The sequence below is a fragment of the Schistocerca americana genome, chromosome 9 (assembly GCF_021461395.2).
Source record: "Schistocerca americana isolate TAMUIC-IGC-003095 chromosome 9, iqSchAmer2.1, whole genome shotgun sequence".
NCBI classification, from domain to species: domain Eukaryota; kingdom Metazoa; phylum Arthropoda; class Insecta; order Orthoptera; family Acrididae; genus Schistocerca; species Schistocerca americana.
Window position 1 is genome coordinate 26712425 of NC_060127.1, and position 13861 is coordinate 26726285.

General features: G+C 45.6%; 1 protein-coding gene across 2 annotated transcripts in view; it reads left to right on the forward strand.

The window, feature by feature from the left end:
* The window catches only part of LOC124551066 (ras-interacting protein RIP3-like), a 69688-nt gene that overhangs the window by 40884 nt on the left and 14943 nt on the right, over positions 1–13861 (forward strand). For both annotated transcript variants that reach the window (XM_047125951.1, XM_047125952.1), the window contains exon 4: positions 12510–12608. In XM_047125951.1, the coding sequence (XP_046981907.1) occupies positions 12510–12608 (99 nt within the window). The remainder of the gene's footprint in view (positions 1–12509; positions 12609–13861) is intronic.

Sequence of the window (13861 nt, forward strand, 5' to 3'; positions counted from 1 at the left end):
AAAAAGTATCGTCGACGTATCTGTAGAAGCATGATGGGCGGAGGTGAGCACTGCTCAGGGCTCGTTATTCGAAGTCCTCCATGAAAAAATTCGCTATTGCTGGTGACAGTGGCGAACCCATGGCTGTTCCATCCGTCATTTCATAATAATTTCCACTGTATAAAAAATAAGTGATCGTCAAGGTATGCCGGAACAACTTCAAAATTTCTGAGGAGAAATGAGCAGCCAACAGTTGTAACATGTCATCCACAGGTACTTTGGTGAACAGAGAAACCACGTCGAGCCTGACCATGATATCACTTGGGCCTATCTTCATCTGTTTTATGATATCAACAAACATTTTTGAATTTTTAATATGATGTGGGCAGTGACCAACTATAGGCGCCAACAATTTAGTTAAGTGCTTTGCAAGCTTGTACGTAGGAGAGCCAATAGCGCTAACAATCGGTCTCAACGGGACGTTCTCCTTATGAACCTTTGGCAATCCGTACAGTCTTGGTGGCCTAGGTGCTCTCGGCCGTAAGTTCTTCACCAGTTCGTCGGAGAGGCCAGATTTTTTTAGTAGCTCCCTTGTCTTCCTGCTGAGCACCGATGTGGGATCCCGTCTGAGAACCCGGTATGTGCTGACCTCCAGTAATAATCCAACTTTCTTATGGTAATCTGTAGCATTGAGGATTACCGTGGCGTTCCCCTTGTCAGCAGGCAAAACAACTACATCTTCATCCTTCTGCAACAATTTCAGTCCTTGTCTCTCCTCTCTGCTGATGTTTGACTTAGGCGGCTTGGATGTCGCTAAAATCCGGCTAGTAGCAAGCCTTACGTCATCCGCTGCTTCTTGAGGAAGATGACGAACTGCTTGTTCCACTCCACTAATGATGTCAACCACCGGTAACTTACGTGGAGCTAGGGCAAAGTTCAATCCTTTACTGAGAGCCGAGATGGTAGCTTCATCAAGATCCTTGTCAGAGAAGTTGATAACAGTGCGGCGAATGCCGTTGGACCCAGTAGTTCCTTGATAATGGTTAAGCCGCTCAAATTTATCGGCCTGTTTCGCCGTAGTCCTGCTTGACGCGTGAAAGATCTCATGCACGCGTCGTTTGGTGATGATCGTGTGCTCAGCCGCCACTTTCGTCATGCTTGGCCTCCCAGGTCCCCAGACCTCAGTCCGTGCGATTACTGGCTTTGGGGTCACCTGAAGTCGCAAGTGTATCCTGATCGACCGGCATCTGTAGGGATGCTGAAAGACAACATCCGACGCCAATGCCTCACCATAACTCCGGACATGCTTTACAGTACTGTTCACAACATTTTTCCTCGACTACAGCTATTGTTGAGGAATGATGATGGACATATTGAGCATTTCCTGTAAAGAACATCATCTCTGCGTTGTCTTACTTTGTTATGTTAATTATTGCTATTCTGATCAGATGAAGCGCCATCTGTCGGACATTTTTTGAACGTTTATATTTTTTTGGTTCTAATAAAACCCATGTCATTCCAAGCGTATGTGTCAATTTGTATCTCTCTATCTACATTGTTCCGTGATTTATTCAGTTTTCAAATTTATACTGACTTTTTGATCGCCCGGTATACTATCCGTGCCCGTTTTTACCAGAATGCGGAGGCAGCCGAGTGGGTAGCGTTCAAGCCCCGTAATCGCTTGATCAAGTCCCGTTCGTAGTTTGATTTTTATTTTTAACACAGTCATTTTCTTTACTATTTGTATTACAATTGATACAATTGGAAAAATACGTGTAATCGGACGAACTTTTATTAAATTTACAATGTTATTTGGCAGTCTACAAATTTTTATTGTCACAAATAATATAATATTCGTAACTATCGACTAGTAAACGACCAAACGCATAGAGTGATACTGAAATGTATTTTTATCCGTGATTTTAGAAATCCCTTATACCTGGAAGGAGCCCGAAACTGTTTGTTACCTCCAAGTTTTGACCGGCACAGACGGCTTTCGAAAGATGTACAATTAATCGTAGCTTTCGACATTACGAGTACAATGGCAGGATCGTATCTTTCGTAAAAACATGGAAAACATAAAGTTAAACGGCACCAGCTGCATTGAATAAATGCTGTTTCCGAATACGCAAGGTCTTTTGAGGTTTTTCGTGGAAAAACAAACCTCGTTCACATCTTCAAAAACCTCTCTTTCGGCCGATAATTTGGAAGCAAACCATGCATAAGACAGCATTTTCTCAAATATCGGCCCTGATAATTGATCACGCAGTATCGAGTGTATTTTAATAGCGTCTTCACGAGAAACAATTTTTCGTTCTTTTTCGATTAAATATGAACAGTTTTGAAGACACAGACAAGCATACATTTTCAGTATCAATTTATGCGTTTGCTAGTTTACTAGCCGATAGTTAGGAATATTATAATGTGATAATAAAAATTTGTAGACTGCCAAATAACATTGTAAATTTAATAAAATTTTATCCGATTACACGTATTTTTCCCATTATATCAATTTTAATATAGATAGTAAAGAAAATGACTGTGTAAGAAATAAAAAAACTGACGAACAGGACTCGATCCAGCGATTACGGGGCTTGAACGCTACCCACTCGCCTGGCGCCGCTTCATGTAAAAATGGCCACGCATAGGTATGTATTTGACGACCGAAATTATCTTGCAATTTTCTCAATAACGCTTGAGAAGTACGCGCTACTGCTTACACATTTTGTTGTCCTCACGGAGTACTACGAGTGTACGAAGTTTGAAGTAAACGTCGTGCCCCCCCCTTGTTAGTGGTAAGATGGCGCAGTGGATAGCGCATCAAGAACTGAACACAGATCAAGCATGGAAACAGGAAGAAGGTATACTGAACTATGAAAAATAACAGAAACAGTGAAGGCTTGAAGAACGAGAATGACAATAAGGAACAGCGTGGGATAGTAATGGCGTCGTGGGTAAGTGCTCCCGCCTTTTTTTGGGCTGCCCAGACCCGATCCGTGTTCAAAACTCCATAATGCCAATTTTTTTTTTTTCACAACATTATGAACTGTCCATCTGGTCACTGAAATGTTTGATCTCTTTCTTGTAGTTGGTTGGTTGGTTGGTTGTTTTGGGGAAGGAGACCAGACAGCGTGGTCATCGGTCTCATCGGATTAGGGAAGGATGGGGAAGGAAGTCGGCCGTGCCCTTTCAGAGGAACCATCCCGGCATTTGCCTGGATTGATTTAGGGAAATCACGGAAAGCCTAAATCAGGATGGCCGAACGCGGGATTGAACCGTCGTCCTTCCGAATGCGAGTCCAGTGTCTAACCACTGCGCCACCTCGCTCGGTTTTCTTGTAGTCTTGGCAGCTCTCATACTACACATTTGTTATAGAATTTGCGTCATGTGGTAAGAATACGTTAGCGTCGCAAGTAAATGTGATGAATAGCGAGAGTACGCGAGATATCACATAGACGTCTCACAGAAATGAAAACAACAAATAAGCGGGTGTGAACTACGTTACAACAAAGGAATGCAAGAGTCAAAACTTCCAAAACGGAACGCAACTTCAAACACGTTAAAAACATATGTTTTGACAGAGCACAGAAACTGTGTGATTATAAAAACCTTGCGTTCATTTTTTGCAGATTATGTAACAAAGTATTATGCTTTCGTCATTTCGTTGCGAGTGATCACATTCACACTCACACGAACATCTACACTCCTGCAAATTGAAATAAGAACACCGTGAATTCATTGTCCCAGGAAGGGGGAACTTTATTGACACATTCCTGGGGTCAGATACATCACATGATCACACTGACAGAACCACAGGCACATAGACACAGGCAACAGAGCATGCACAATGTCGGCACTAGTACAGTGTATATCCACCTTTCGCAGCAATGCAGGCTGCTATTCTCCCGTGGAGACGATCGTAGAGATGCTGGATGTAGTCCTGTGGAACGGCTTGCCATGCCATTTCCACCTGGCGCCTCAGTTGGACCAGCGTTCGTGCTGGACGTGCAGACCGCGTGAGACGACGCTTCTTCCAGTCCCAAAATGCTCAATGGGGCACAGATCCGGAGATCTTGCTGGCCAGGGTAGTTGACGTACACCTTCTAGGGCACGTTGGGTGGCACGGGATACATGCGGACGTGCATTGTCCTGTTGGAACAGCAAGTTCCCTTGCCGGTCTAGGAATGGTAGAACGATGGGTTCGATGACGGTTTGGATGTACCGTCCACTATTCAGTGTCCCCTCGACGATCACCAGTGGTGTACGGCCAGTGTAGGAGATCGCTCCCCACACCATGATGCCGGGTGTTGGCCCTGTGTGCCTCGGTCGTATGCAGTCCTGATTGTGGCGCTCACCTGCACGGCGCCAAACACGCATACGACCACCATTGGCACCAAGGCAGAAGCGACTCTCATCGCTGAAGACGACACGTCTCCATTCGTCCCTCCATTCACGCCTGTCGCGACACCACTGGAGGCGGGCTGCACCATGTTGGGGCGTGAGCGGAAGACGGCCTAACGGTGTGCGGGACCGTAGCCCAGCTTCATGGAGACGATTGCGAATGGTCCTCGCCGATACCCCAGGAGCAACAGTGTCCCTAATTTGCTGGGAAGTGGCGGTGCGGTCCCCTACGGCACTGCGTAGGATCCTACGGTCTTGGAGTGCATCCGTGCGTCGCTGCGGTCCGGTCCCAGGTCGACGGGCACGTGCACCTTCCACCGACCACTGGCGACAACATCGATGTACTGTGGAGACCTCACGCCCCACGTGTTGAGCAATTCGGCGGTTCGTCCACCCGGCCTCCCGCATGCCCACTATACGCCCTCGCTCAAAGTCCGTCAACTGCACATACGGTTCACGTCCACGCTGTCGCGGCATGCTACCAGTGTTAAAGACTGCGATGGAGCTCCGTATGCCACGGCAAACTGGCTGACACTGACGGCGGCGGTGCACAAATGCTGCGCAGCTAGCGCCATTCGACGGCCAAGACCGCGGTTCCTGGTGTGTCCGCTGTGCCGTGCGTGTGATCATTGCTTGTACAGCCCTCTCGCAGTGTCCGGAGCAAGTATGGTGGGTCTGACACACCGGTGTCAATGTGTTCTTTTTTCCATTTCCAGAAGTGTATATCGGACAAGGTGGTATACCTCACTTACTTACCAACCGTAAGGGTTTGGTGCATCGATAACAGATTCCTATTATGTGTCACACGTACTGTCACTAGTGCCATGCCGGCCGGTGTGGTCGTGCGGTTCTAGGCGCTTCAGTCTGGAACCGTGTGACCGCTACGGTCGCAGGTTCGAATCCTGCCTCGGCCATGGATGTGTGTGCTGTCCTTAGGTTAGTTATGTTTGAGTAGTTCTAAGTTCTAGGGGACTTATGACCACGGATGTTAAGTCCCATAGTGCTCAGAGCCATTTGAACCATTTGAACTAGCGCCATGCATGACACAACAAACGTGTTTGCCAATGCGGGATTCTGTTGACTTGTCGCCTTGTCATCAAACATTTGGGTTCCCATTCGAAAGCCACTTCCTTTTGGCTGCTAATAGAGTACTAATGCAGAATCAGATGCCATTGTAAGTATCTTCCTTATACCTTGCTGTTGCAAACGGACGTCACACCACTGAAATAGACACAAATTTCAATAAAGCCAACAGCGGAAAAAAGGGCACATCGGGGATCTGAACGCAGGTCGTCTGTATGGAAGTCCAACACCGTAACCACATAACCACGACATCATTTGTGCTCCCGCTGCTCAAAATTGCACTTCTTGCACCATTCACTGTTTCTATTTTGTTTTGTTTTCACTGTCCAGTACAACTTGCCCACGTTTTCATGCTTGATCTGTGTTCAGTTTTTGACGGACTGTACACTGAGTGCTCTTACCTCTAAATCTGAGAGGGGGGGGGGGTTGCGATGGGGAGTTTCTCTTGTAAGAACACCGTGTTCTGTATTTGCTTCCTTCGTATCAATAGCGACTGTTTCACAAAATATCATTCAGCCGGTGTACGTGATAAAATGGTTGAAATGGCTCTAAGCACTATGGGACTTAACATCTGAGGTCATCAGTCCCCTAGACTTAGAAGTGCTTAAACCTAATAACCTAAGGACATCACACACCCATGCCCGAGGCAGGATTCGAACCTGCGACCGTAGCAGCAGCGCGGTTCCAGACTGAAGCGCCTAGAACCATTCGCCTACAGAGGCCGGCTGTACGTGTTCCATTATCTGTTGCACAGGATTATATACACATTCATATATACTTGATTACTAACAATAAAGGATTACTTTTTCATGTACACTCTTCATTCATTTCTCCACACATTCTGACAACATAACAACTTCGCAGGGTTGTTAACGAGTACCTCAGGGGTTTCAGAACTACGACTGTACGAAAACTGCAAGGCCTACAGAAAACGGACGCATATCAGTGAACAGAGCATCTGCTCAAGTTTTCAATCAGATTACAGGAGCTGAATATGGGTTTCATTCGTGACTCGACAAACGTCAATACGGGCGTTGAAATGTTTCAAGTCGCTGACATGATTGCCTGCAAAGGTGCGAGTCCAACACGGTTTGCAATTCGGTTCGTTGGGTTGCCTCTATACGCAGGAGCGAACTAATTCCATAAGACAGTATGGAGCAAAAGATTTGTCTACATGTTCTGACGCGCCTGCCTAATAGCGCAGCCACATCATAGTGCGTATTACCAAACGGAACTTGGAGAGATGCTGTAAGCACTGATACGGGTATTTTTGTGTATGTGTCTTAGTTTTTGCGCAGTCAGTTTCCGAAACCCTGGCCCCAATGTGTCTGGCAGCAGACGGCCGACGCGAGTGCCTTTGCTAACAGCTCGAGATCGCCTGCAGCGCCTTACCTGGACTCATTACCCTGTCGGTTGAACCATAGACGACAGAAAAACCGTCGTCTGGTCAGGTGAGTCCCGATTCAGTTGGTAAGAGCTGATAGTAGGGTTTGTGTGTGGCGCTGACCTCACGATGACGTAGACACGAGTTGTCAACAATGAACTGTTCAAGCTGATCGTGTCTCCATAATGGCTGTGTTTACATGGATTGGACTTCCAAGGGGAGGCCGCCAATTGTGAAATTCAGATTCGATTCATACTGCGCATAATAAAAGCTCATGGCCAGAGGTGTAATGTGGCAAAGCACCAAGATGCACTTCTCAGCCGTTGTCGAGAAAACCGACAGTTAAAAGAAACCGTTGCGGTGAAATACTCTCTACGAGTAACAATTTTCTACAGCGTCGTGGCGCAGCGGTAAGCGCTCGGGTTCGTAATCCGAAACTCGCCGGATATATATATATATATAAACTATTAACAACAACACTCTAAAAGGATGAAGGAAATTTGGAAACTGAAGAAATCTAATACATTGAAGAGTAGCCAAAGTTGATTCATCGTACCCTCCAAATGGGTTATTCGAGAGAAAAAAAAACTATTAATGAATTGCTTATGCATCTTGGTGAAGGCGGATCGCTCTCCAATTGTACCGCCTCCATTTTTCCGTTTGTTCAACAGGGTGTACTAAAGCTCTCACGTCCGCACTGATTATATATATATATAATTCCCGGCAATCAGTTGCAACAATTATGCATGTAACAAGTTGTTGAAAGTCGTTTGTCGTGGAAAAACTGGCGACTTCGAACATCATTATGTTTTCCGCAAACAAAGTTGTATTTCACAAATGTTATTAATTGTCTTCATAATGTTAACCACGTATAGTTAACGGAAGACGTAGAAACGATATTCCGAAACGAATACGTATAGCGTAACTCAAACATTCGAATTAGAATAGAGACCCCACGAACACAAATTTGCTGTGGCAGGTATGAAATATAAACTCCGTTACTCGCTCGTTACACTTGAAGAACAGATGTTGAATGGGCCGAAACGAGCCGCCGCATAACAGCGTAGTTGCCTTCTAACTTCGAAAGAAGGTAGATGCGGTCCCTTGCGCAACATCGTCGAAAATCTGTGCGGACCGGAGAGCTTTGGTACACCCTGTTAAAAAAAAACGAAAAAATGGTGGCGGAACAATTGGAGAGCGATCCGCCTTCACCAACATGCATAAGCAATTCATTAATATATATATATATATATATATATATATATATATATATATGAATTACAAAAAACTAATATTAAAAAAAATTGCATGGCGCGAGATTCGATCCGGCGACCTTTGGATTACGAACCCGAGCGCTTACCGCTGCGCCACGACGCTGTAGAAAATCACTAATCGTAGAGTGTATTTCACGACAACGGTTTATTTTAAGCGTCGATTTTCTCGACAACGGCTGAGAAGTGCATCTTGGTGCTTTGCCACATTACACCTCTGGCCATGAGCTTTTATTATGCGCAGTATGAATCGAATCTGAATTTCACAATTGGCGGCCTCCCCTTGTAAGTCCTGATTATGTTTGGCTACTTAGAGACAATTTGCAACCATTCATTTAGTTTTAAGGAAATTTCCATACCTCAGCAACCAATAAAGTCATCAACTTCAGACTTGAATGGATCTCTGGCGTTAATATTCGAAAGAGTTGGTGGAGCGTAGTTAAACTCTCTGTGCTGGAACGGACGTCATTATGACGAAGGTTTGTGTATGATTTAGGGACTCAATACGAATAAAAAGCGTTCAACTACTTCTCTCCGAGAGTATCTTCTCTGCTACATGCTCAAAGGCGATGGATGCTGTCTCTCTGTGAATATCGATATATTACGCAGTGAACTGCGTATTATACCATTGCACGTTCTGACCAGATCATCCAGGAATAGCAGAGAGCCATAATTTTCTGTTTCCGCGGTGAATTACATATTCCCACCAATTGAATTCGGATGGTCTAAGAAATCTTGTGCGAGACGCGACACTATGAAAGTATGGATAAAATTTCTCCAAAAGCTTTTTAAATGCTACTGACTTAAGTGCACCTTCTCCTCCGTAAACACTGATGGAGAAACAGCGAGTTACGTTCGTTGTCCAGTTCAAATCGTGCTCGGATGTACACGATTGGGCGCAGTGCTGAGACTTCATTGATTATTCAAGAATCTGGGAAAACTTAAAGAACGCCGCAAACCACTGTACAGCGCATGGCAGTGGGTGCTTCGTAAAATACTTAACAAATCACAATTTCGATTTAGAAAGGGTTGGTAAATTGATGATACAAATTCACTCAACACATTTATCAAGAATTAACTAATAAAAAAACATCGGTCGGTATTTTCTGTCAACTTTTGAAAAAATGTGGCTGTAAATCACATAATAGTGTTACAACAAACTGTGTTTTAATTCATTTTACAGTACAGATAAGAGATGGATTGACTTATACACAACAGAAAGATCTTCACAGCTAATCAACTGTGGACTGTCAATATTTTTCTGAATGGGGAGGCATCATTATTAATGGCGTTCCTCAACTTTGAATATGGACTCCACTGTTATTTGTCAGATACGTTAACCATTTTCCATTTATTCGAAAGGAATTAGGTATTTCTGAAGGTGACACAAAAATTACCGTCAGAACCAGTAGATTTACAACAACATAGGAAGTTTTAAATCATGTTATTAGAAGGATTACTGACGTCTTTTCTATATACGAGTATGGTCTCTCTTAATATTAAGAAAACGAAATATATTTTATTATTCTCTTAAAAAGGTACAAGAATAGCAGTGACAAATTTACTACATGAGAAGGAATTATATTTTCAGAACTTTTGGTTGTACATAACGATGAAACTCAAATACGAAGTAAATACATGTCAGAGTTTTTGATACAACTGTTATTCATTGCATGTTATTTTAAAACTTGGAGAAACATAAATCAGCAAAGTTTTTACTTTTTTATTTTCATTCAGCAATACATACAAACGTATAATACTTAAATACATACGTACATATCCAGCGGTCACAGGCTCTGCCGACCATGAGCTTCTTACACAGATTGCCTCCATCCCGGTCTGTTTTGTGCTCGGTTCCTCCACGTGTCTTCAATCTCCAGGGCTGCCAGGTCGCCCATCCAGCGTCCTGTGGGTCATATCATGTTTGGATTCCCCTCGTGCCTTCTTCACCTGACTTTTTACTGGAGTCTTTTGCTCTTCAGCTCCTGTAGTATCGTTGGTTGTTGCATCAAGAGGTACATTTCCTCGCTCTGCCTCCATCTCTATTTTCCATTAGATTAGATTAGATTAGTGTTTGTTCCATAGATCATGAATACGATACTTCGTAATGATGTGGAACGTGTCAGGTTAATAAAAGGTGTCTATATAAGATATTACATTACACAAATATTACATGATACTTAAGATTTTTATTTATTTTTTTTTTTGTTTTTTTTTTTGTGTGGGTTGGGGAAATCGCCCACTTACTATATCCAAAAATTCATTTAATGAGTAGAAGGAGTTGCCATTAAGAAATTCTTTTAATTTCCTTTTAAATGCTATACGGCTAGCTGTCAGACTTTTGATGCTATTAGGTAAGTGACCAAAGACTTTTGTGGCAGCATGACTTACCCCCTTCTGAGCCAAAGTTAGATTTAAGCTTGAGTAGTGAAGATCATCCTTTGTCCTAATGTTGTAGCCATGTACACAGATTACTTTTGAATTCGTTCAGGTTGTTAATAACAAATTTCATAAGTGAATATATATATATATATATATATACTCCTGGAAATGGAAAAAAGAACACATTGACACCGGTGTGTCAGACCCACCATACTTGCTCCGGACACTGCGAGAGGGCTGTACAAGCAATGATCACACCCACGGCACAGCGGACACACCAGGAACCGCGGTGTTGGCCGTCGAATGGCGCTAGCTGCGCAGCATTTGTGCACCGCCGCCGTCAGTGTCAGCCAGTTTGCCGTGGCATACGGAGCTCCATCGCAGTCTTTAACACTGGTAGCATGCCGCGACAGCGTGGACGTGAGCCGTATGTGCAGTTGACGGACTTTGAGCGAGGGCGTATAGTGGGCATGCGGGAGGCCGGGTGGACGTACCGCCGAATTGCTCAACACGTGGGGCGTGAGGTCTCCACAGTACATCGATGTTGTCGCCAGTGGTCGGCGGAAGATGCACGTGCCCGTCGACCTGGGACCGGGTCGCAGCGACGCACGGATGCACGCCAAGACCGTAGGATCCTACGCAGTGCCGTAGGGGACCGCACCGCCACTTCCCAGCAAATTAGGGACACTGTTGCTCCTGGGGTATCGGCGAGGACCATTCGCAACCGTCTCCATGAAGCTGGGCTACGGTCCCGCACACCGTTAGGCCGTCTTCCGCTCACGCCCCAACATCGTGCAGCCCGCCTCCAGTGGTGTCGCGACAGGCGTGAATGGAGGGACGAATGGAGACGTGTCGTCTTCAGCGATGAGAGTCGCTTCTGCCTTGGTGCCAATGATGGTCGTATGCGTGTCTGGCGCCGTGCAGGTGAGCGCCACAATCAGGACTGCATACGACCGAGGCACACAGGGCCAACACCCGGCATCATGGTGTGGGGAGCGATCTCCTACACTGGCCGTACACCACTGGTGATCGTCGAGGGGACACTGAATAGTGCACGGTACATCCAAACCGTCATCGAACCCATCGTTCTACCATTCCTAGACCGGCAAGGGAACTTGCTGTTCCAACAGGACAATGCACGTCCGCATGTATCCCGTGCCACCCAACGTCCTCTAGAAGGTGTAAGTCAACTACCCTGGCCAGCAAGATCTCCGGATCTGTCCCCCATTGAGCATGTTTGGGACTGGATGAAGCGTCGTCTCACGCGGTCTGCACGTCCAGCACGAACGCTGGTCCAACTGAGGCGCCAGGTGGAAATGGCATGGCAAGCCGTTCCACAGAACTACATCCAGCATCTCTACGATCGTCTCCATGGGAGAATAGCAGCCTGCATTGCTGCGAAAGGTGGATATACACTGTACTAGTGCCGACATTGTGCACGCTCTGTTGCCTGTGTCTATGTGCCTGTGGTTCTGTCAGTGTGATCATGTGATGTATCTGACCCCAGGAATGTGTCAATAAAGTTTCCCCTTCCTGGGACAATGAATTCACGGTGTTCTTATTTCAATTTCCAGGAGTGTGTATATATTGTAAGGCTACAGTGTAGATCTCTAGCTCTTTAAATAAGTGTCTGCAGGATGATCTTGGATGAGCTCCAGCAATTATTCTGATTACACGCTTTCCTTGTCATGTGTCAAGTTTTCGGTTCTCCTTTTAACAGGTGCTGTAATTCTTCCTCGATTTCAATGTGAATAGCAATGTCATCAGCGAATCTTATCACTGGTATGCTTCGACTCTGAATTTTAATCCCACTTCTGAACTTTCTGTTATTTCCGTCCTTACTTCTCCAATGTGCAAGTAGTATACGGTTTAAGAAATATTACATCCCTTCCCTATACCATTTTTATCTGAGCTCGTCGTTCGTGGTCTTACGTTCTTGTTATGTAACTAATTATCCAATATTAGCGACGTTCCAGAGACCTGGTACCAGATTTGTCCTTCTTTTGCAGGAGAGAGCAGCCAACCCGACCAGGAGCAGTTGCTGAGGCAGTACTACCAACAGCTGCAGGCGCAAGGCACCGCCAAGGGATCGTCTACGTCCACGGCAGGTGAGGCACTCATTAAGAACAATACGTCGACACGTCTCCCGCTTAATAAGTCAAAGCGGCACGGGCATTCGGGGTGAGGACCAGGAGTCATCACCATGTTGATCTTTCCACCGATGGGGCCCGAGAATTAAGTCTTCCCAACATAAAATGGTTCAAATGGCTCTGAGCACTATGGGACTTAACATGAGGTCATCAGTCCCTTAGACTTAGAAATACTTAAACCTAACTAACCTAAGGACAGCACACACATCCATGCCCAAGGCAGGATTCGATCCTGCGACCGTAGCAGCAGCGCGGATCCGGACTGAAGCGCCTAGAACCGCTCGGCCACTACGTTCGGCTTCCCAAGATATGCTGGAGAACATTTATGTCAGGTACACAACTGTACTGTGCTGGTGGCTTGACAAATGCATGTAGCGTATAATGTGGTGTTTATGAAGGAAGACAGTGATGCCCAAAGACAATAAGTGTACCCTTCCTCTTAAATATTTCTCTTAAACAACATTAAAGGAGCCTTGCAGCTTAATGTCTCCATACAATGGGGGTCAAATCGTGTGGCGTCACCTGTCATTACCCAATGAAACGATGTCTGGGACATTGATACAAAGTTTGGTGAACACAAGCCTTGGGATTAACGAACTTGTTGTTGGGGTTGTTTGGGGCAAGAGACCAAACAGCGAGGTCATCGGTCTCATCGGAATAGGGAAGGAAGTCGGCCGTCCCCTTTTAAAGGAACCATTTGCCTGGAGCGATTTAGGGAAATCACGGAAAACCTAAATCAGGATGGCCGGACGCGGGATTGAACCGTCGTCCTCCCGAATGCGAGTCCAGTGTGCTACCACTGCGCCACCTCGCTCGGTTTGGGACTAACGAACGATCATTATCATTCATCCACCCCACACTCACTTATGCAAATATAGCAAGGATCTCATCTTCTCTCCAGTTCCTTATACGTCACTGACTTAGCCCGCGTCTCGTGGTCGTGCGGTAGCGTTCTCGCTTCCCACGCCCGGGTTCCCGGGTTCGATTCCCGGCGGGGTCAGGGATTTTCTCTACCTCGTGATGGCTGGGTGTTGTGTGCTGTCCTTAGGTTAGTTAGGTTTAAGTAGTTCTAAGTTCTAGGGGACTTATGACCACAGCAGTTGAGTCCCATAGTGCTCAGAGCCATTTGAACCATTTTTCGTCACTGACTTAGCCTTTCTTTCCACCTTCTCCCACCAGTATCCTGCATCGGCTCAAATGTTTTTCGCATC